Source organism: Buteo buteo, chromosome 7 (genome assembly GCF_964188355.1).
Source record: "Buteo buteo chromosome 7, bButBut1.hap1.1, whole genome shotgun sequence".
NCBI lineage: Eukaryota > Metazoa > Chordata > Aves > Accipitriformes > Accipitridae > Buteo > Buteo buteo.
The window spans coordinates 37,795,165-37,819,950 of NC_134177.1; the positions used below are offsets into that span (position 1 = coordinate 37,795,165).

At 46.1% G+C, this 24,786-nt stretch overlaps 1 protein-coding gene across 1 annotated transcript; it reads right to left on the reverse strand.

Annotated features, from left to right (window-relative positions):
- Positions 1-463: 463 nt before the first annotated feature.
- RCC1L (RCC1 like) lies at positions 464-24,073 on the reverse strand. The gene is given in 15 exon segments (XM_075032438.1): positions 464-1,130; positions 1,133-1,161; positions 3,163-3,330; positions 3,332-3,360; positions 7,333-7,383; positions 8,954-9,039; positions 10,348-10,521; positions 11,599-11,683; positions 13,157-13,338; positions 14,892-14,976; positions 17,347-17,398; positions 18,533-18,599; positions 19,472-19,600; positions 22,136-22,265; positions 23,716-24,073. Coding segments are annotated over 15 exon segments (1,611 nt in total). The 5' UTR covers positions 24,001-24,073; the 3' UTR covers positions 464-1,071.
- Between the last annotated feature and the right edge of the window lie 713 nt (positions 24,074-24,786).

A 24,786-nucleotide genomic window follows, 5' to 3' on the forward strand; every position in this document is an offset into this window, starting at 1 on the left:
CACGGGAGCCTTTCCTTTGGGGGGGGAGCAAAAAAAAAAAATGTATTTTTTTCCCCTTAATTACCAAACTAATGCAAACTGACGGGGGGGAGGGGGGTTCACCCTGTGCAGGGGCCCGTGCTGTACCCCCTGCTCCGAGCTGCCGTCGTGGGAAGGCTGCTCGTGCCGGCTGGCCGTGCGGGCAATGCCGGCTACACTCGGTGGGGCCAGGCAGCAGCTCCTGAGAGCTCAGCAGCCCAAGGCATAAAGGAGACCGAAAACATCAGCGGCCCTTGTGCCGGCCTCTGCGCAAGGGGGAATATTGTGCCATGGGGCAGAGGGAGTGGTGGCAGCAGCTGAGGCTCGTGCTCTGGGCACGAAGTGTGGAGCTGAGAAGTGGATGCTTTGCTTTCCCAGCGAGTGCACAAGCTTCTTTTCTTTGCTGGTCTTATGCTGAAAAGCTGAGATTTATGTACTGTATGGAAAAAAAAAAAACAAAAAAAAAAACAAAACAGAAAAAAGAAAAAAATCCTAATGTTCCAAAATAAATGACAGTATATTTTGTACTTTGTAAAGTGTTAATTAAAATGAAAAAGAATAAAAAGTGAAACATACGCTGTCTGCTTTTGTACTGATCAAACTGATGAAAATAAAGCAGAGCTTGGCATTGTCTATAAGATGTAGCTCTCTTTTTTTTGTCAACCTATGGCAGTCCTGGGCCTTATTCCCACCAGTGCCCTTTGCCTACATACACCCATTTCAGAAGGTCAGCAGATGTCCCCAGGGCTCTCTGGTGTCCTGGACCTGCCACCGGGTGTATTTTACCCCCTGGGGATGGTACCCGCCACTATCTTTTCCATCCTGCAGCTGTTCTCTGGGACCCACCCAACCTGCCCCATCCTCTTCCCTTAAAATAAGAAGTCAGTGGGATACTGCTGGTGTGTTTGCAAGACTTAATTTTTTACCTGCTCACGGAAGAGTATGAGACACCTGGGAGCCTGGAGGGCCCCAGCAGAGACCCTGGTGGGGCATCACCCAAGCCCTGCACCCCACCAGGGGCAGGGGAGAAATGTCATCCCCTCGCAGACTGTTCTAGGGCGGTTGCTGCTGGGTGCTGTCTGAGCCTTGGTAAGCAACGCAGCTGCGCAGTGCTTCTCGGCAAGGAGGAGCTGAAGAACCTGGCTGAAATGTGCAAGGAAAAAACCCCAGTGAAATTAGATGTATCATCAACCCATCACAGTTATAACAATTTATACTGGATGTTTAAAGGGAAGCAGCTCAGCTACATAAACTGTGGTCAAGAAAAGTATCTTCTTTTTAGCATAAGCCATTTTTTACTCTTCTGGTCAAGTGTAAGAGCATGCACATAAGAATTTAGTGTAGGATTGCTAATCTGGAATGCAGCCTTAATGCAGAGTGTTCCCTCAAGGGGTTAAAAAAATAAAAAGCAACACGTGCACTGCCATACAACCTCAGCACTGCCTGCAGCTACCTGCAAAAGCAACTGGCATCTTAGGGTTAATATGCAGGATTTAGGCTAACTGGCACCTAGACCCCCTAAGACACTGCACACACTAAGTTTTTTAGCATTAGTGTTTTTCTTTACCTGGCCAGGCTCAGCAGGGGGTGCTGGGGGTGGGGGGGAGGGGGGTCCAGCCCCTTGCAAAAAATGCTACAAAAATAGCTTCTGATGAGTCATGACAAAGTAATATTATTTCAGGCGTATTTTGAATGTTTCAGGCTAATTATTAGTTCTCTGAGTCATTTGTTTTTGAAGGATGCTGTAGAGAAAAAGAGTTTGCTGTAATGTACCAGGTGCCTAAAATAATCTTTGTCTTATGGGCTTTCATGTGTTTTATTCCCAGTTAGGCAGTTTGCCGCTAGAGAAGCCCAGCCTCGCCATGGGGGGGCTCATGGGGCAGCCGAGGGGCTGCGGGAGCCATGTCAGGGCCAGCTCTCCTGCAGGGAATTGCCAGCAGCCCCTTGCCAGCATTTGGGCAGGAATCTTTCACCCTTTCCCTCCTGCACCCCCCCCAAGCCGCTAATACGTGTGGCAGCCCTTCTCCACCACCACCATGCTTGGAGCTGCACATGTACACAGCTCTATGCGAGTGTCTTGTCCCGAAGTGCTTTCAGGCTATTTTAAGCCAAACCTGACAGCGCAGTGATGTTTGGAGGGCGAATTACGCTTGCTAATCAATGCGAAATCAAGTAGGTTATTTTAGTTCTAATTTAAGCTGCTCCCCGTGTGCATCCCTGGCTTGTACCCATCCCCCTCGCTGCAGGTATATTTACGGATGCAGGTATATTTTGGGCTGGCTAATTTGCCATACTTTGAAGGACAAAATAATACAAAGTTGCCTTCCAGTGCATACCTGTAATGACCTGAGGTCATTACACCACAGCATGGCCCTGGCCCAGTGGTCATGGGGGTGGCAGCATAAAAAGCTCAGGTTTTGGTTGCCTTTGATATGTAAGGGGTGGCAGGGCAGAAGGGGAAGAGTGTATTTATTTTTCTATTTTTCTGAGCCTTTTTTTTTTTTTTTCTTAAATAAAACATTTGCCTTAGTTATTTCCTAGCAGTACAGGGAAGGGCACTGCTACAGGAATGCTGTTCGTTAGGATCTGGCATGGACATTTTCATCCACATTCTCAGATTTTCTTATAGCCAAAAGCCCCACCACCAATCTCCAAACACATTTGGCTCCAGCTCATCTCCGTCTCTGTGTTCCCGAATTTGCAACCTGCTGTTGGAGACCATCTGGACCTGGGATGGACCCAGAGGGAGCACCAGGGGCTGCTCAGTGGGGTGGGAAGGGTCTGCAGTGGCAGGGGGGATGGTGGGGGTGGTGGTGGTGACTCCCTTCAAAACATGGGGATAAAATAGGCTGAGCTGCTCTCAGCACACAAACCAGAGTAGCACAGCCCCCAAGGACAGCTGACGAGGCCAAGGGATCTAGGATAGGAAATTAAAAATAAACTCTGCTCTTTTTTCAGTGTGGTTTCCTCCTGGTGGTCATGTGGACCAGAGCCTTTGGTTGAAGGCACATCTGGCTCCTCTTCAACTTTGAGGCCAGTGAACCTATTCTGTAATTGTAAGACTTTAGGCAGGGTAGGAGCCTTCCTCTTAGTGCCAGAAGTCACCAGTGTCCAGCCTTCACCCGCTTCAGAGGTTGCACTCACCTGGAAGACACCACCTGCTTCTCTACCGCAGCCGGGGACTCTCCAAGATGCTGCATCTCAGAGATGCTCCTCTCTATCTCCCGTTCGTTGTCACTGATGTTGCACAGCCTGCACACAACTTCTTGATCATGCAGAGGGCAGCTGGGCCTACGAATGTCCACCTTTTTCCACCTGCATGTCAACATTTGCAGTATGATGCTGGCAATTAGAAAACATGGCGTTACAGACGTTCTTCCCTCTGTTAGCACTCCGAGGAACCTTCTGCCACTCAGACTTCTTCCCCAGCAACCAGAGGAAAGTGGGCTCAGCTTTAGCCAGCACAGCTTCCAGGATCCTGCCGGTGCAAGACCAGAGCTGGGAACTGCAGCTCCAGCCCAGGTAACCACGAGCTCAGCGCATCCCACCAGTGCTTCAGCTGCGACACAAGACTTGCTGGAGGCAGGGCAGGAGAGCAGCAAACCCACCCACAGGTCACATCATTGCTACTTCAGCCACAGACTATAGCACCACGACAAGTGCACGGGTAGTCCCTGCTTGTGGTCCAGGACAAATGGGGTTGGTTTGGGCTATGTAGGAAGAAAAAGTACAGCCTGTTTCTTACCCGAGGAGAGTACAAACAGCTGATAGATGGGGAACATCAGGTTGGGTTTTGACAGTAAAGGAGGTAGCGATGGTTGGGAGTGAGGGTTACGGAGAGCACTTTTTGTTAGCTAGGGTCTGCTGCATTGGGTTTCTGCACAGTCTGGCCTCAGCTCCGCCCCAGCAGGGATGGAGGGGACAAAAACATCCAGTCCCAGAAGTTTTCCTCATCAGGCCCTATGTTTAGGCTAATTAAAAAAAAAGTGAAAGATATAATATATTTGACATCCAACTCTGGCCTCTGCTGCCTGTTCAGGCTTTTGCTGACCCATCCTACCCACACAGCCACCCCACAGGCAGGACAATCTGTGCCACCGACCCAGCAGCCTGCCACCCTGGAAGCTCTTGTTGTCCACTTCACATGCTGACCCCACTGTACATAACTGTTGAGCAAACGCAAATACACTGGGAGTTCGTGTTGGGCCTGGGGGTCTCAGGCCATATCTAACTTTTTAAGTAAGTAAGTAGGGCAAGACACTATGAATAATGAAATGACTGCTGCCACGGCCTCGCTAATGGCTCTGGACACGCTCTAGTCTGATCTTGTGGATCAAATCATTTCAGCAATGCCTGCTTGTATTGGGTGGTAAGGTTTTGGTTAGCAGGGGGGGCTACAGAGGTGAATTCTGTGAGAAGCTTCCCCTGTGTCCAACAGAGCCAATGCCAGCCGGCTCCACGACAGACCCTCCACTGGCCAAGGCCAAGCCCATAAGCGATGGAGGTAGCGTCTCTGGGATAATGTATTTAAGAAGGGGGAAAAGTTACTGTGCAACAGCAGCTAGAAGAAAGAAACAACCATGCAAACACCAAGTTCAGTGAACAAGGAGAGGGAGGAAGTAGAAAAGTCAGGAGTAAGGTTGAAACAGGGAAGAAGGGAAGGGGGGGGGGTGTTTTTAGATTTGTTCTTATTCCTCATTATCCTGCTGTTTCATTGGAAATAAATTAATTTCCCCAAGCTGAGTCTGTTTTGCCCATAATGGTAACTGGTAAGTGATATCCCTGTCCCTATCTCAACCCACAAGCTTTCCATCACATTTTCTCCCCCCGTCCTATCGACAGAGGGGGAGCGACAGAGCAGCTTGGTGGGCACCTGGCCAAGGTCAACCCCCCACACCACCTTAACCAAAACATGGGTCAGCACTGGTGTTTGCCAGACCATAGGCTCTCTGCCACTAACCTTGCTCCCATCAAGCAGCATGCTCAAGAATGCCCACAGCCACTGTAATGAAAGTGCAAACACTCCCACTGCATTAAGCCATACAACACTTCTATTTACGGCTAAAGACCTTGCTGGCATCTAATTAACACACAGATTTTGCAATTTATTGCACAGCAAGACTGCAACACAACTGCGTACAACACGGCATTAATTCTCATCCCAGCTCTCCAAAAGGCCCAGCCCCAAGTGGCATCAGGAAACAGTTCTGAACACAAGCAGCTAAAAGCCTGCAGCGCTCCCCAGCACTAACCAGCCATCCCGTGCAGCCCTCCTCAAACAGCAACATCCACGAAGGGAATTGTTTGTAACACCTTTCCTACCACAGATTTTATATTTGTTTTCAATGCTTTAATAAGCTTCCTCATGTTAAAAGGGCATAGCTACTCACGTGAGGCCAACAAGACATGTTTGGGCAGCTCAAGTTGCCCAAGTCACATGTAGAATAAGGTATAAATTAAAGCTAACTTAATGGGAATTCACAGCAGTGGTCTGCCACAATTTAATGGTAGCTTTCTGCTTGTTCTGCCTTAACCCACCACAGCAATACCAGTTACACAGCAACATTAATAACAACTCATATACCTGTCTCTATTTCTGTGTACTTTGTTTCACCTTTCCTATATTTTAAGCAAAGCCCTTCAAGCCTTATTTCATCAAAGGTAGAGTTTACCCCCCACGTTTTGGTAATTACACAACAGATTTAATACAGAATTTCAGCTAATGGAGCCAAAATGCGAGTATGCCGTGTCCCCTGGGTCCGTGGATACAGTGCCTAGCCCACAGCGGTATCATCCCTGCAGGTGCGGAGGTGTCTCAGCTGACAGAAGAGGTTTCCTGTCAGATCAGTGTGAACCAAAATGCTTAAGTTTAAATGCCAAGTGCAAGACAGAGCAGCTCACGTGTGAAGTCAAGCTCAAGAATATTCCCATTACTACTGATAAAGACTTTATAATCACTTTATTAAAAACATACCAGGTTAGATTTTGCCAAAATAATTTACACAGTAGAAGTATCCCACACAGAGAGAAATGATACAACTCTGCCTCATGTTTAGAGTATTTCACAGGAGACAGTTTCCCACACTTCAGTGTGAGATTTGATAAGCACCTGCTACGGGTACATACAGCTGTTGCACCCCCTCTCCATCAGCTTACTGGGTCCTAAACGCACTCACCACAACTTCTCTGCTAAGGTACCAAGAAACAAGGCTCTGCTTCTTGCCCATTAAGACTCCTTCCCCTGCTAGGCACTACAGAAAAGCCTGGCTAATTTAAAAGGGCTCTTTGCAACTGAGAGCCACCATACCCCTGAAGACAGAAAGAGTGCAGGGACTCCCCAGAAAATCAAAGGCAGTGGTTCGTGATCAGCACATGAAGACAAAAGTACTTGATAAGCAGGGAGCACTGCTCATGTCCACTGCCTAAGGACCAACCCTGCAGGTAGCCAAGAGGGAGCTTTGTTTCCAGCCTACCTCCATAAATAGGCTAGGTTGCTACTGGCACTATAAATCTGTCCTTCCACAGCAACAGCAGCATAGACAGCCTATGATTTATCTTTCCATGCTGTCTTATTTAACAGTACTTTCCCCCTGCAAACAAGTTCTCACTCTTCCTGTTTAACGAATGTGTTCCTTGGGTGTTCAGTCTTTAGAGTCCACACAGAAAGCCTGCAACAGCCGGGGTTTAGGAGCACACCGCTGCCTCCAGGCCACTGGCTGTGCATCCGGCTTCCACACGGAACAGCAGCCTGGGCAGAGTGCAGCTGGTGGTGAACACTGAGGACAGCTGTGCTGGACTCCAACAGCCAGCATGACTTTTCTCCCACATGAAAAATAGTTATAAAAAGAACCCCTTTCCCTTGAGAAATAGTTTGGCTCAGCCCAACGCTGACACCCCAGAGCTGGTGACAGGGAAAGTGTCCATAAATGACTGTCCTGTGCTACAGATTTCATCTCATGACAGTCTTCCTTGACACAGATGCTCTTCATCCTTAGGCACGGAGGGACTCACCAGCTGTGGGCTGGGCCTCAGACTCTTTGGGAGCTCATCATGAACCAGCCAGAGCACTCCTTGCATTTCCACTCTCCTCAGGGAAGTACTTCCTTCCTGCAGCCAGGCTGGACCGTTTCAATGATGCAGAGATGACAACGCACCCAGGCACTGCTGTGGCTGGCTCTGCTCGCAGTCACTTCTTGCTTAGCTCCATGGAATGAGTCTTCCTTTCCAAGAAGCTCATCACCAAGTCCCCCCATCTTCTTAGCACAGCACTGAGGCCCAGCAATATTACTAGGTAAAAGACTTAACCATGCTTACCATATGATCAACTCCACATGCAACATCCACCACCTCGCCGGGTACAGTCACCTGGATCAGACACACAAGAGTAGATTATTTCTCAAGCTGGTACTTTGCACCTGATACTTCCTATTTCTCATCCTCCTTCTGCTTAACATGCCACTTGGTTTCACAGGGACTTGTACCAATGAAAGTACCATCTCGAAAATGCAGAGAAAGCAAGATTCAGCACCAGACATGCTTGTGCATTGAGCTGTGAAATATTCCCCTTCTCCCTTCACAGAAGCACATAAACCTTTGGAAGGACAGAAAGAGAGGGCTCACTAGCAGACAGTGAGGAGACTGTAGCCTCAGCCCATCTGTTCAGCAGCAGAAACAGCATGACCAAACAGTGCATAATCCAGACAGCAGGAAGAGGATCTGCCCAAGCACCACAAGGATTTGCCTCTTCTCTCATCAGCGAGGACTGGAACGAGGCAAAAGCTCAACTCAGCCTAAGGCCGTTTTTGCTTTGATGCTAAGCAGACCCAGCTCACTGACTAGTGTAGTTATAGCTCTTTCACTTAAAGCTGACTTGAAACTCAAGGAAAGCAGAGACTACAAACGCAAGTTTTTCCTTAGAGCTACAGGAGAGAAGAGATGGCTAGTTCTAGGGCAGGAGGTCACAGACAAGTATCCTGATAACTGCCCTTGCTTTGGTACATTGCCATAGTAGTGTCAGGCAGGAGCTGGCTATCTGAGGGACCACAACCCTCAACGACCACACTTAGGGAAACCAGGACGTGCCATGCTTGGTGAATTCAGAAATTCCACTCAGCCGCAGCAGTGTGATTTTAGGCAAACACATTCACTGCAAGTTCAGACACTCAGAAAGGGACTCCAGGGTGGTCCAACTGACTGCCTCCCTCCTCTCCTACTTGGCCTTCATGGAGACTGGGAACATCTGTTAGGCTGAGTGCTGAACTCCAGAGCCAAAGACTCTTCTACACCCACAGAGTCTGGCTCTCAGAGCCATGTGAGAGAAGGGAGTGGAACTGTAAGCATTGTGAAACAGCTATGAAAACAGTTCAGTGGCTAAGGATCTGTAACTACACAGTCAGTCCAGTGACCCACCACCACAGCTGCTTGACTTGGAAGAGGAGCAGGGGCAGGAAGCCCACTCCTATGTAGACCTGCTGCCACTATAGTCTGACCACCATGACCAAAATGTTCACCTAATTTGGATGTTTAATACAAGTCTTTCGGGTCAGATGACCAATACCGGTGGTTTTCTTTGCAGCACGTGCAAAAGCAAGTGCAGGTTAGAAGGTGAGGGAAGAGGCAGCAAGGGGTAGCAGGTAGAAGACTGTGGACAGGAGCGAGGTAAGAACTGTTCAGATCTGATGGCACAGCACCAGATGTTGCTTTGGGATCTGAAATCGATACTGAAATAGCAGACTAAAAGTTTTACTGAATACCTCCATTGCTAAGCGGGCTACGCAAGGACCTCTGGAAAACAAAGCAGTTCCACAGTCCTCCTAGGCTTCCACTTCTTTCAAAATTACTCAACAAAACTACAGAGCAAATGATGTTTCTTGCCCTCAGGATAACAAAGCCTAGCTAAAGAATATAGCCTTGGCCTTAATACTACCATCCTTACCCTCCATGGGAAATACTGGTCTTCCATTCTTCCAGTTCCCAGGCACCCTCTTAGATTCTTGCCCCATACAAACAGTTCTCCTCTGTCTGTACAGGGAAAAAAAAGAATAAAAGGAATAAAAGAGGGCAGAGTCATTAAAAAGCAAGAATTCTATTTGTCATGCTGGCAAGTGTGGCTACAGTGCTTCTGGGAGTATAAAGGGTTATACATGCAGTATGAAAGCCATCGAGTTTAGTTCCAAGTACAATAAATGTACTTGTGCTTGGGGAAAATGATGCCTAATGAGCAGGACAAGCAGCAAGTTCTGGGCACAAGTGTTTGCTTCCCCCTCTTACAGCTCGTGCTTTGGAATTTTATTTGAAGAAAGAGTGCAGCAGAAGAGATTCCAGGGAATCATTTGTGGTGAAGTGAATCATTTGTGCTGGAAGTTAGACAATTACAGCTGACCCACATCAGCTATCACCACAGCAAATCGGGTAAGCAATGCAGTTAAAATCTGTCCCAAGCCATCACCTGGGGACTGGTTATTCAGCTGCCTGACAGAAGTGACCTTCTAATGACAACTGGGGAAAAGAAAAAACTTGTGTTCAACAGAATTGGAGACTTTTAAGCTCCTCAGCAAAACATGTAGATTTTAGAAGTGTTCAGATCAGCCCCACAGCAGAGGCAATCAAAACATGATCTATAACATAAGTACAACTAATCAGAATGCAGTTTCTAACACTTCCTGAATACCAGGGGGAAACCAGTTACAAGCACCCTGTAACCAGGCCAGTAGCGTCATGCATACCACTTCCCCATGAAGGGCCAAGCATGTTGGCACCTGGCACTTTTCATTAGTAAACTATTATTTTAGCTATCAAGTACACGGGTTTTCTGTGCTGCTGCCCTCTGCTGCCCATTTTTAAATGACTTTGAAATTCAAAACTTCCTTTAAAGGCTGGTATCAAGTACAGGGTCTACATACCAGTGTAAATGTGTAGGTCTTCCCACCTCAGATTGCTAACTCAGTTGGTCAGAAGAGCCAAGAAGCCCTGACATCGAGCTCCAATTTAGACTCAGTTTTAGTTTGTTCATTTATCACATAAATTCCTGCTGCTTCTAAAGTGCAACTGCCTGACTTATTCTGTACAAGGAAATGAAGAAACCTACCCAGGTTTCCTGTTTGAGAGAATTTTTTTGTTTGTTTTAGAAGAATAACACTTTCTTAATTAAAGCATAAGTTAGCGCAGTACCTACGTTAGACATGCTGACACTTGTAAACATGCTGCCCGCCCCTCCTGTTGCTTTCCAGTGTGCTCCAAGTTTAAAGAGAGATGGGCACTTTTTTTTTCTTCTGCTTGCCAATAATACAGCAATGTGACCTCTCCACAACAGTAGGACTAGAAACTTACTTGTAATTGCCGCGAACTGGCTGAGTCCACAGCGAACGTGAGCAACACGGATGTCCGGATTGAAGTCTGACCAGCCAAAAAGACTGGGTGGGATCATCTTTGGCACTGCTGTCTCTATTAGGTTTGGTCCTTTCCCAAGAATCCCATATCCCCAGACGAAAACATTTCCTTCTTCTGTATTACAATAAGAATACATTCTGTAAGAAAGTCTGCGCTTGTGAAATTCATGCCATGTCCAAGAGTTAATCAGATCCAAAGGGATATTTTCCTTTCTCCCAGAGCAGTCTAGTACCTTTTGATTATTTAAAATTTGCAAACAATGCATTCCCATCCAAATGCCTTAATTTTTTCCTAAGCTGTGCAAGCAGATCAAGCTTCACCAGCAAAACTTTCATGGGGAAATAACGCCAACACAGTGTGGGCTGGATAAAATACTTCAGCTTACTGACTGATGGGACAGAGCTTGAGTGTTTTATTATCACCGCTTTTTCCTCTGAGGCATGGCCAAACCCGCAGTAGGCTAGTCACTCGGCCTGGCATTCTGCCTTAAACTAGGTGCCTGGGAAAGGCAGCAGTTGGACAGCATAAGACAGAGTAAGCTGCTGCATCTGCTAGCTCCACTCCCTTCACACTAGAAGCTCAAAAGTCTTGTCATCACAACAACCACATCACATATATATGAACGTCTTCCCTGAGATGATCCTTCATAAAAGTAGTACAATCCCCTCCCTCATTCCTTTACTCAGTGACTTTCAAACTGTGCTCCCCTGGCCACTGGCAATCCAAAGCAGCATTCACTTAAGAAGCCTGCTGCAGAGTTTTACTGCTCTCAGAACTCTACTTTCCGGCCTAGTTTATCAAGATTTATTTACATGTCAGATTTATATTGAGTCTGAAGGGCTCTTCTTTCTCTCAAGTGTTGCCTTACTTCCTCCCTATATCCATCTTCATTACAGGCCACACATGGCCTGTGTGATCAGCAAACGCGATCAGAACCGCAAGCAGCAACCATGCCCTTGTTCTAGTTTGCGTAAGTGCTCACAACAGCACATACTGGAAGCAATGCTCTGCAGCTAGTGAAAACAACTTCCCTAGTACATTCTTAAATCACAGGTTTCTCAGTCTCCCAGCTTTCCTCGTAACAGACAGTACTTTCCTGTTTCCAGTAAACAAGATGCTTGCTCCATGATGTTACAATCCACCTACTGCATGGCCTTGCACTGAAGAGGATGATTATAAAAGCAAACTCACCTGTTAGCACAATATTGCCAGTCCCTCCACACGCAGCCTCCTTTATCTTTCCAATCTTGAATGGCAAATGTCTGGGAACATTCACCTGTATGAGGTTGCAAGAGAGTTAGTTGTTAGAGACAGTAAACTGCAAACTAGACACACATTTTTAACTTGTTCTCTAGCTCTGGTTAGAGCTTACACACACTGAATTCCTAATATAGACAACCTTTATTGCCTGAATAACAGAATGAATGCAATTCCCAAGATTAAAAAAAACAACACGAAATTCATTAAGGCTGAGAGTATGGACAAAGTGGAAGAAGTTACCCACTGGAAAGCTTACGTGCATGGCAATAAAGCCGGGAATGCTTAACATCTGCTTAGATCCCTTGCCCCCCAATTCAGACACAATGGGAAAGTCAATAGGTAAGCACATTTGCAAGTTTTCACAATGGACAAGATCATTAAAATTTGGTCTGCGGTGGCATTTTTCAACGTACTAGGGAAAAATCACTTGAAGAAAATTACTCTTATTTGGTACAGTTCAACACAACAGAAACCTGCACAGCTTGACACATGTAAACAGTGGCCTCTGATTTCATAAATAATATCCAGCTCTGCTATTCCACAGTTTGGACTCTATCTATATTGTACCTAAAACTCCTGCTTTGGCAAACATGCCATTCATCCATTTCAAACCCCTCTGACCTCCATCAAGCACCCAGCCAGGAAACTACCACGTTACTTAACCTGGTTGTTGTATTCAGGCCTTACGGGTCTCAGTAATTAGCCCTACATTAAGGATACATCAGGAGAGGCATGGGAAACAAAGGTATATATTTTACTGAAGCCACACTAATGAAACTGTCTGCTCTTAGCCTTCTGCCAAGAATAGCTTCAGTATTAATTAATTCCCTGACTCCATTTCCTACACTAACTGTAAGAGGAGACCATCTGCCTAATTACCTCAGTACTACAATGCTTAGTGTCAAGTCAGCACTGTATTTTTGCCCCACATAAGTTTGTTCAAAAAAAACTTTTATCTGTGAGACACTGGGATTTGTTTAGGACTCAGCTATAAACCTACTAAGGTTGTTCATGAAAAATTCACCAATGCACACGTTGATTGGAAGGGACTTCCAAAGGTCATCTGCACCAGCACCATGCTCAAAGCAGGACCACTCAAAATTCTAGATTAGCCAGCCAAAAGACTAATTCCTGTCCTGAAACCAGCAGAAGCACTTGAGCTGGATCTCAATTTGGTGCAAAGTCCATGGGATGGGGAAAGAAGAACATGGGGTGTACTCTTCCTTTATAACAGACTAACAAACTGGGGTGAGGTTACACAAGCCTTTGCCTATCAATAGCTGGGAAACATACTGCCCTAAAGCTATACAAACATTTCAGACAGATTGGTTTTGTAAGCATAGGTAAAACAGGCCTGTTAGTGGTGTTAGTTTATATTGATTTATACTGCTGTCAAAAGAACCCAGAGCAGGGAGAATTGTGTAATTTTTAACTCTGTGCACAGCAGCTGAACTGAAACATGTAAAAACACACCCCCAGGCCAACTGACCTGCGTGGTTTCTGTGACAGACGCCAACTGCAAGTATTCTGAATTTCCCCAACCAAAGACATCTCCTTCATCTGAAACAGCCAGACAACAGTCCCCATAGGAAGAGACCTGGATAATGTTTACTCCAGCAATGTCACCACGTAGCTTAGTAGGAACACTGGTGATGTCGTAGTGTCCAAGACCTGAAAGGAAAAAAGTAAAGAGATGATAGAAGAATTTTTTTCCAGACATACTTTTAACACCTACATAGGACCATTTTGTCATGTTCTAACCCAGTCGCCCTTCTTCCAAAAGAAATCTTTCTGTCCATATCTCTTAACTACCAGCTTCAATGGACAAGCAGCCACAAACACCAGTTCTACTAGCCAAAGCTACCTCTCTAGGGTACAATACAACTTTATACAATCACACCTGGAAAACACTCATCTCTCTTGTCTGCATGGACCAAAGTGTTTGAGAGATCAGTAAGCAAGCCAGGCAGATATCCCAACAGAGATGAAGTTTCACAAACAGGCTGCATCCTGTCTTCTGCAAGGAGAGCCATGAGTGACAGCACACTGCAATCAGTTTAGACAACAGCAGGTGAAGTGACAAAAGAGGCTGGGAAGCAAACACTTTACGTGACAAAGAGCTGCCTGGAAAAGAGGCCAGAAAGTAGATGAGAGAAACAAGATGGGCTACAGTAGGTCCGCACAATGGGAAGAACCCAGCTTCAGGAGCAGAAGGACTAAACAGTAGGAAGGACTGTGAGGAAGTTCTTTGACAGCAGAAGCCACCAGAAGAAGGGCCTGGCCAAAGATCTCATGCTAAGACAGCAGTAGCTGCCAAAGGTCTCTGCCAGTTCAAAAGGAGCAAGAAGCAAAACAGATCCTGAAATGAGAATCGGGAAGGCAAAGCCTGCACAGAACCAGGGAGCTAACCTTCCCATGCCACTTCCACATCCCCTCACAAGCTTTAAACAATAGACATGTTCTCCTCAGACTGCATGCTTGGATTGCCAGCATGGCATCCTAAAGCTCCTCTAAAAATGAACTCACTTGTCTCAATTTGGTTACACAGGAGTATTGAGAACATCTGCACACAGCTGGAAACATACTACCCCCTTTCTGTCCACACACGCACGACAAATATACATCACAAGCTCTGGATTAGGACAGCTTGCTATAGTCATAAATTCACTGATGTGGCAGTACATTCCCCCCGCCCCGCATTCTGTCAGCAGGAAACAAAACTTCTCCAGGCAGGGAGAAGGGGAAGGAAACCCTGGAGGCTGCAGGTTCAAATTTGAACTGGCCAGTCGAGATGCACCAGGTACACTGAGGTGACCCTCCTGGCCAACAGGATTAAATGACCACAGGTCAGATTCGACAGGGGTATAAGCAGGGTCCCACCGGATGACATGTTGGAATCAGTCCTCCTGGGAGCAGCAGGTCTGCAGTCAGGGACTCCCCCTCGGGTTGGGGCACCGCCCAAGGTAACTCCTCGAGGGAGAGAGCCCTCAGCTTTTAGGTGAGTGATACATGTGTTTTGGAGCCATCACTTTAAATCTTGGGGATTCTTAAGTTGGCCGTGTAGTATTAAGTCTCTTTACATCATTGAACCTGTGGGTTTATAAAATGTTACGGGACTTCTAACTAACTTTTTACTGAAGAATAAACCTGAGTTTTAACACCTGTTGGATTTGGTTATGCGTGCATCCGTAACAACTGAAATGCAAGCTGAGCTGAGCTCCTACCTGTTTGTCCATCAGCTCCCCATCCACATGCGTAGACGGCACCTTTCTTGGTTCTAAACAAACTGTGGTCCTGCCCGCACACAACCTGCACACAAACAAAAAGTCAGAGCTGGTCAGGAAAAGTCACGTGTTCAGAATCGATTTAACGAAGCATTACTGGCAGACAAATTGAGCAATGAACCTCTACAATGCCCATCAGCTCAGATTTTGACCTTTTTCTCCTGATCAAACGGCTCTACAGACAGGCAAGGCTAAGAATAGCATGATACAGCACAAGAAAACAGCAGAAGTTTCTTTGTGGAAAGTGATGCTGCAGTTGGTTTGTTCTGAGATCCAAAACAAGGCCTAGTTAACAGAAAACTCGATTCAGCAGCACAACACAATAAAACAGCAAAGAGTAGATAAGAGATCTCCCTTCCCAGAGCGCTACCACATGGCTCTCAACGCCAGCTACAAACTGCTATTGATTCCTTGCCATGTAAGCGCTCTAGGAACACATCTGTTCTCAAAATGACATTTATGTTGAACTAGCAATCATGTCTGCCACAGGCTTGCAATGAATTAAAGCCAAGATCTTCAAAAGCAGACATTAAAAATTAGCCAAAGATTAAAGGGATTTAATACACAAGTTAAGAGAGTGACTACCAAGAATATTAAGCACATAACTGCTGTCATCGAAGTACAAACAGGTACCAATTATTCAACCACCTTGAAAAAATAAAATAATGAAAAATCCAAACAGAACTTCACGAGCCTAGTTCAAAACATCATTAGGATGTACCATGGCACACTCTCATCACATGGATCTAAATGAATGACGCTTGCTTTCTAGGATGCTGCACGGAAATGAGCAATGTTTGCTCGCAGAGTACTGCTACAGCGGCATAGACATACTAGCAAATGTCTCCTGTACCTGGAAATATTGCAGCCATGTACAGACTCAGTGGCATTTATGCAGCTCTGCAGTCCCTTGCTCTCCTAGAAACTTGCCCTACGGAAATGCTGGCTAGTCTAAGTGGACGGTCTCACAGCTCGCTTTTGAAATGGGGAAGACAAAACTCAAAATAAAACAGTTCCCAAGTGATATAAAAGTGACAAAGGGGAACAAGAGCAAGAAATCAGGACAGGAAGAGATGAGGCATCAGAACAACCTCCCTGCCATGCAGGTGTTATCTACGAGTCGAGCAACAAATGCTGCACTGGTATTGCCATCAAATTCCTCAGTAAGTTCAGACCCTGCATTGCCAGTTAGAACTGCTCTGCAGAGGCATGGAGCAAAATGCCACCTTGTGCTTTTTATAAGCAACCATATAGTAGATCACCTCATCATTTCAAAGAGCTTCAACTGAACGATTTGCATACTGGGTTTTGGGGTTTTTTTGTCATTACAGAATCATTACAGACTGGCTGAGTTTGGAAGATGACTCTGAAAGTCACCTGGTCCAACGCCCCTGCTCAAGTAGGGCCACCTGCAGCTGGTTCTCCAGAACCATGTCCAGATGGCTTCTGACTATCTCCAAGGAGGGAGGCTTCACAACCTCTCTGGGCAACCTGTGTCAGTGCTCAGTCACAGTAAAAAAGTGTTTCCTGATGTTCAGAGGGAACATCCTGTGTCTCAGTTTGCGCCTACTGCCTCTTGTCCTGTCACTGGATACCACTGAAAAGAGCCTGGCTCCGTCCTCTTTGCACCCTCCCTTCAGGTATTTATACACATTGCCAAGACGCACCTCCCCAGTCTTCTCTTTTCCAGGCTAAACAGTCCCAGCTCGCTCAGCGCTTCCTCACAGGAGAGATGCTCCAGTCCCTTCATCACCTTAATGGCCCTTCGTTGGACTCTCTCTAGTATGTCCATGTCTCTCTTGTACTGGGGACCCTAGAAATGGACACAGTACTCTGAGCGCGGCCTCACTAGTGCTGAGTAGAAGGGAAGGACCATCTCCCTTGACGTGCGGGCAACTCTCCTCCTAATGCAGCCCAGGATTCCATTTGCTTCCTCTACAGCAAGGGCATGCTGCTGGCTCACAGTCACCTTGGGGTCCACCAGGACCCCCAGAGCTTTTTCTGCAGAGCTGCTTCCCAGCCCATCAGTCCCCAGCATATAGTGGTGTCTGGAGCTGTTCCTCCCCAGGTGCAGGACTTTGCCCTACCCCTTGCTCAACTTCATAAAGTTCAGGTCAGCCCATTTCTCCAGCCTCTGGATGGCAGCACCACCCTCTGGTGGATCAGCCACTCCTCCCAGTCTTATGTCATCTGCAAACTTGCGAAGGGTACACTGTCCCATCATCCAGATCATTAGTGAAAATGTTAAACAGGATTGGACCCAGTATTGACCCCTGGCATACAGCACTAGTTACTGGCATACTAGTCTCCGTGCCAATGATTACCAACCTCTGAGCTCAGTTGTTGAGCCAGTTTTCAGTCCACCTTCAGAATTCGGTTCAGATGATCCTCTTACCTGGACAACTCTGCTGTCAAACTCCTTCAGCTGATGAATTAGATGGCTTTCACTGGACACCACCAACCAACCACCGAGAAGAGAAAAGGCAACACAGAGGATTTCAGAGGACTGCAACTGAAAAACGTGAAGGTAGACCTGCCTTTACTGAAAGCCACTTTGCTAATTAGAAGAAGAGAGCTTCTTTCACATGTTCTCTTATATGTTCAAAGAGCATGGTTCCACTGTAAAATTACTGCACAAAGAAGGAAAGTAATTTTGCATACTCTTATTTAAGAAGTTAAGAACTGTCACTTTTTAAATATAACCTCTCATGGGAATCAGGGGTGGGAGCAATCCTCAAACATGTTCCCTAGTCTAGAATGAGCACAGACACTAGACAATATTGCAGCACCTATATAAACACCTCAGTTAACTAGAGATTAACCAGATACCCCACAGCACAGCGTAGCGTTAACATCCATGTCATTCTTTCACAAAAACAGGAATTCTGAACAATCTAATGACTAACTTCCAGTATCAAGGCAAAAAAAAAAAAGCTAGCTAAATTACAGCTATTTTCTTAAACCCTACAGGCCAAGTCTTGTGGATCACAGAGAGAGCAATGAGCAAGATCTCTTCTAGGGCCTGCCAGGGAATCAGTAACTTTCAACATATTCCCACTATCCACTTATATCACTACTATCTTACAGAGCATTTTGAGAATATGCTTTGGTGTGGCCCACAAAAACCATGTAAAGGAAAAGCACTGCAGATTCAAAGGCAGTTACAGCAAAGAGATTCAACAAAAGGATGCCTCTTTCATCATTAAATCCATTTCTAACACCCTCAGAAATGGCACTTGCACTCTGAGAGGCTAAAGGGAGAAAGACTGACTACTAACACCAATTACCTCAAGCAATTTATGAAGGTTGGGTTTTCTCACTATGCACTGTGAAAACTGTCACATGCTGACACCTTTCTGTCTTTTGTGAATGTGGTCAGAAGAGTGCTAGTGCCCAGCCTGGGTTTAAAGCCAGGCCATTTATAAGACGCCTGCAGCATAAAAGCCTGTTCTCTGACTCCTTAATCTTAAATGGCATCCTTACACTACCAGATTTTTCCCACCTCCAGGCTTTTCTGTAGTGCTGTTTTCATGCAATTATGTTCTTAACATTAAGGAAGTTCAGGATCTTTGGATTCTCACCTGTAAGTTTCATCTTCAACAACCTTCCGGCCACACTGCCCATAAGAATTGTTCCCCATTGTGAAAACTGAAAAACAATGATAAAATACACTAGTTTTATTACTGTCCAATCCCCTGAAAGCCTCTTTTCAGGTACACAAAATATTTTCATGTGGTCCTCAGTATGAAAGGTGGAACACAGTACTGTAAAAATTGGCATAAGCTTTCTTCAAACCAAGTCCACTTAAATTCAAGTGACTGAATCCATTTTCGTCAACAATAACCCAGCGATACTGTTGCAAGCACAGAAGCAGTACCTGGAGCCCATTGGCTGTTTTTCAGTAATTGCCTAGTTCATCCTGCCGTTGCCAAGGAGACTCAGAAATAGATCAGTGCTCCCACAGGAGCATTAAATCAACCAACCAACCAGCTCACCCACTGATAAGCAGCACCGGATCGCTCAGCGCAGCACTGAAGCCACTGCACCAGAGAATTCCCAGAGACCTAGAAAGCCAATTCATGAACAGGATCTTCTGTATAAAGGCCTATTAATTAATCACTTTTATTAATGTAGCACTCTGAGGCTTCAATGGGAAAGTAACACAGTAGTATTGGCATAGGCATCCAAAACTGAATTCAAAAACATGTCTGACAGAACAAGACAAATAGGCTACACTTAAACAAGGCCTGGGGCTAGATAAACCATATTTTGCAACATTTGTGAAAAAGCTTCCAACACATTTACAGCTTGAGCCAAGCAGAGCTCAATGCATGGTTATCAGCCCAGGGCTCTCCCTCCTGGGAGCAATCCCAAAAAGGCCAACAGCTACCTGCATCAGATTTAGAGTGCAGACAGCCCATCTGGGGTCTAGTGCTAAAGGACAGAAGACAATCTTTTTTGGAGCTTTTAATAAAAGCATAGTCAGGCATCCCTTGTCACCAGCAAAAGTGATACTGTACCTCCTTCACTGTCTGTCAGGATCAGGGAATGGGCTCTCCCACAGGACACCTGCAAGACTCGAGTCTCCTGTGGCTTCTCCAGTGGTAATGGAATTGGAGATGGTTCCAAGACATATTCATAGCCCTTAGCTTAAGGAAGAGAGAGAAATTTTAAAAGTCAGTAGCTTCCACAAAGCAAATTCATCACATATTTGCCAATCCTATTGTACATAGACACACTTATTTGTATTTTGTTACAAAAGCAGATACATTTTAGAAAGCCAAGATACTAACCAAAGTAAAAAGCTGACTGGGATTCATTGAGGGAGGGAAGAAGTTAAAAGCCATAGGGATGGTTGAAGCCAATAATCACTGCCTAATCAAAAATCCACCATATCCAGAGGCTGAATGTTATTAAGGCTTCAGGTGGCCAGAACCGAGAAACTGAGGCTTGCAGCCATATGCTCAACCACATTGGTGAATAAGGCTGGTTTACCAGAGAGCTTAACACCAAGCACAAACTAAGTACTCTGTGCAACTGGAGATATTGCAAACAAGGTACAACAGCAGCAGTCACAAAAAGACAGCCTGAAAGGTGAATAAAAAAAAAATCTTAGGGCTTCATATTTAAAGAACAGTAGATTAAAGTCCCCTTCAGAAAAAAGGAATGCAAGAAACATTAGCTGGCCTGGCTCCATAGGGGATAAGAGATCTAATGTTTATGAAAGAAAATGACAGGCTGTACTAGAAAAAGAAGATTTAGTAATTTGAAGAATATGTAATCAGTTACAGCCAACTGGGAAAAAAAAAGGGGGGGAAGAAAAAAAGAACAGCAAAACATAAATCAGTACTAGGGAAAAGGTTAAGGGGAGATAAAAAGCTCCGATATCAAAGAAAGCCACTGTAACAAGTGAAATCAAACCCCAGAGGACCCAAAGCAGTATTCTGCTCACACGTAACACTGCTTTAACTAGTTCTCACTGCTTTCACATCAAAAAACCCAGAAAAACTACACATACACTTTTAACAGTAAGGCACTACTTGATGTGAGGACAGGCATCACAACTGGCTGTTTGCAAATGGTGGGAGCCTGCCATGCAATACAGCACGAACTGAAAGGCAGCAAAGTTTGTATCTGCCTAAAGGGATGTGGAAGTCACAAAGCAAAAAACCTTTTCTTCTCTCTCTGTTCCTTCCAGCAGAGTGACACAAGCTACTGGGATCTGTGGTAATCATCACTGATATCTGGGGGATTTTGGAGAAAAGAGGCAATGAGATGGCTAAGGAAGAGGGGGAGAGTGAAGTATTAGTAGTTTACCTTAGAAACAGCTCAAGTTAGAGCATGAAATACAACCATCTAAAAGTCAGAAGGTTGCAAATTCCCCTGGAAATGAAGCATCTACAGGGACACAGTGTTGGGACTAGCAGGTACCAAAATAAGTCTGTAAAACTGAGTAATGAGCAGCACATCCAACAGGAAGCTTGTCATTGTAGGAAGTTAAATATAGAGCAGTGGCAACCCCACTGATCTGCATGTCACTTTCAACAGATCCTACCAAACACTGAACACTCTCTCACTTAGGAGGGGGCTCTAACTGCAAAACTATTTAACCTATTTCTGGGTTCTCTGGCCAAAATAATCTGCAGGTCAGATGAAAAACAAGAAAATGACAAGACACTCCTGAGCCATCAGCACGTACTGAACCAAGACAGCATAAGAGCTGAAACCTTTAAAAGCAGAAGTGAGTGAACTGGGTTTCTGTGGACCCTTCATTTTGCAGCTGCTGTTTAAGCACACCTGCTGCGTGCGAAGTCTGCTAGCAGCAATGCACAACAGCAGCACCACTGTAAACTTCAGCATTCTGCACAGTAGCTGCAATTTTCTTCTGCTTCTCCACAAAGTTTAATCTTTTGCCCATATCAGATGCACCATACCTCAATGGATTATGCTCTTATACACTACAAAGAGAAAAATTGCTTTTAACATGGTTTTCCCCAATTGTTTATGAAGGAATGTTTTCAAACAGTTAGAGACAGCCATGTTATAAGGGAATTAAGTTTGTGTTTTCATATCTGTCTTAGGTGGAAGGTGGCAATGTTCTGCGCAGAAATCATCATCTTAAACACGTTTGAGAGCCCGGTATAAGGCAGAATTATAGAATAACATGTTTTTCTTTCAAAATGCAATTCGGTATTAAAATAAAAAACCCTTACAGCTTCACAAAAAACTTAACTTACTGGATAAAAAAAAAATCTCTGTGGGAAAGGAATTTAGTTTATAGGTGCAAAGGCAACAGAAGTGAGAGAACCACCTTGCCAAAAATAGTTAATAAAACTATTAACTAGTCCACTACATTGTCTACCATCAAACTCTAGAGATTCAAAGCAACACCTTAATCAACACACACACGCCCTTCTGCAGAATAAGTAGTTACTTAGGCTTTAGTTACATCCAGGTAAGAATGTAAGTGCAGTGCACAGAACAGTTCCATACCTTGACCAATTACAAACCACACAAACACACAACTAAGTTCCAAAAAAAGGACCTCTTTAAAGAAAAGTATAGCCCAACACTCTGTATCAAAGCCTCCTGGATATTCTTCATCCCTTCTAACACGGAGTTTCCCACATCACATGTATCCTTTAGTGCCACCCTGCAAGTCTTTAACACACTTCAATCCTCACTTCGATCTCTTATGCTTCTCTGGAATCCAAGCTGGGAATCCTTGTTCAGCCCCATGCCCCACACTTTGGTGATGTCTGCAGTGTTAGAGGACAGCAGTGTGAATCCATAACCGCAGGCAGCAGAGGATATCTTTGAAGACAAACAAAACCACAACACTCAGTTATAAACTATGGCTTAGAAAAACAAGTTTCACCTTGTGCTATTTGTTCACCAGCATTCATCCTTCATTAAGCTATTGTCCCAGTTTTGGCTGGGATAGAGTTAACTTTCTTTCTAGTAGCTGGTATAGTGTTATGTTTTGGATTTAATATGAGACAAATGTTGACAACACACTGATGTTTTCAGTTGTTGCTAAGTAGTGTTTATATACTAAATCAAGGATTTTTCAGCTTCTCATGCCCAGCCAGCAAGAAGGCTGGAGGGGCACAAGAGGTTGGGAGGGGACACAGCCAGGACAGCTGACCCAAACTGGCCAAAGGGGTATTCCATACCATGGGACATCATGCCCAGTATATATATAAACTGGGGGAGAGTTGGCTGGGGGGAGTGGGGATTGCTGCTCAAGAACTAAGTGGGCATGGGTCACCGAGTGGTAAGCAGTTGCATTGTGCATCACTTGTTTTGTACATCCCAATCCTTTTATTATTATTACCATTATTATTATTTTCTTTCTTTTCTGTCCTATTAGCCTCTCTTTATCTCAACCCATAAGTTTTACTTTTTTTTTATTCTCTCCCCCATCGCACTGGGTGGGGGCAAAGTGAGTGATCGGCTGCATGGTGCTTAGTTGCTGGCTGGGGTTAAACCACGACAGCTATATCCAAATACAGCCCAAATTCACGGTATGTATGGTCTTTGCAAAAATGATCAGAAACACTCTTCAGTGATAAGCACAATGGTATGAACTCAAGTCCAACACGCCTGTCCTAGAGTTTTGTTATTGCGTGCGTACATTTTTATTTTTGCATTATTTTGGACCCATTCAAACACAAGAGGAAGACCTATTTGCTGACCTGCATCAGCAACAGACAATAAGAAAACAAACACAAGGAGACATTAAGAGAATAACATTCCCCTGTTTTACTCCTTTTGCCAAAAAAAGCCCAGAATAAAAGCTCAGACCTTCTTTGAATTGGACAGCAGAGAATGATGCCTGAAACACGCAGACAAAAGAATAACATGATTTTCGACACAAGGTTCCAATTTCGTCAAGGTGAGAGTAGCCACAAAAGCCGCTGAAGACGAGCCCCATTTTCTTTGACAAGATGTTGTTCACACTCTTGCTCTCTTACGCCTCTGACAAACGAATATATATTTCCCAAATCGCATGCTACTCTACTTATACCAATCCCCACCCTGATTAATACCACTACGTCAGTTAAAAAAAAAAAAAAAAGAAAAAGAAAAAGAATCACGGCGAAGTCTTTAACTCAGATTACTTAACACCTTTCAAAGCCGAGAAAAGAAACCTGCCCAGATTAACTGGCACGCACACAGACGGTGCACCGCTGTTCAAGAAGCAATGCTAACGCCGCCCTGTCGCGACATAACAGAGCCGTCACCCGCGCCCCGAGCCCACCTTCTCCTCCGTTTCCAGCCGGTAGGGCGTGGGTTGGATCCGCCGCGGCTTCTTCCAGCCCACGTCCGGCTTCACGAAGCTGGGGACGCCCAGGGCGCCCGAGTAGCAGAAGCCCCACACGAAGACGCGGTCCTTCCGCTTGGCCGCCTTCCCCGCGTACTGGAAGATCGGGGCGGCCTCGTCGGCCTCCCTCAGCTGGCGGACGCTCCGCGGGCCCGCCGGTTTGGCCAGGCCCCTGCGAAGGGCCGGCGGCGGCCGCCGCACTGCCCTCAGCGCCCACCACATCGCCGCCGCCTCCCCGCACCCCTCAGGCCGCCGCCGCCATCTTGCCGACCTCTCACCCGCGACCCCGCGCGGGCGGGCGGCGCGCGCCGGCTCACCTCCCCCTGCGCGCATGCGCCCGGCCGCGCCGCCGCGGTCACGTGCGGCGCGACAGGCGGGGGGGGGGGGGGGCGGGGCCTGAGGCGCGCGAAGGTCTTGTCTTAAAGGGGCTATGGCGCCCTTGCAGCAGGTGGCCCCAGACCTAGATCTAAATCTAAACCTAGACCCAGACCTACACCGAGACCCAGACGCAGACCTACACCCACACCAAAGTCCAAACCCAGACCCAAACCTAGTCCCAGACCCGGAACTAGACCCAAACCCAGACCCTACCCTGGAGCCATCCCAAACCTAGTCCCAGCGCCAAACCCAGACCCTAACGTGGACCCGGACTCAGACCTAGACTGGAACCCAAACCCAGACCCAAGCCTATGCCTAGAGCCAGACCCAGACTCCATCCCAAACCGAGACCCAGACCCAGCCCCAAATCCAAACCCAGACCCTAACCTGGGCTCAGACCCAGACCCAGCCTACACCTAGACCCAAACCCAGACCCAGACCCAAACCCAGACCCAGACCCAAACCCGAACCCGCCTGGCGTGGCGGTGGCAGGGCTGGCTCTGGTGGCATCTCGCACCACACTCCCTGTTTCAAAACAGCCCTGTCCCCGAGGCGCTGGCCATGCTGTGATGGCTGCTGGCCTCCCAACATGGCGGCCCTCCATGAGGTGGCAGGAGGGACCAGCGTCCG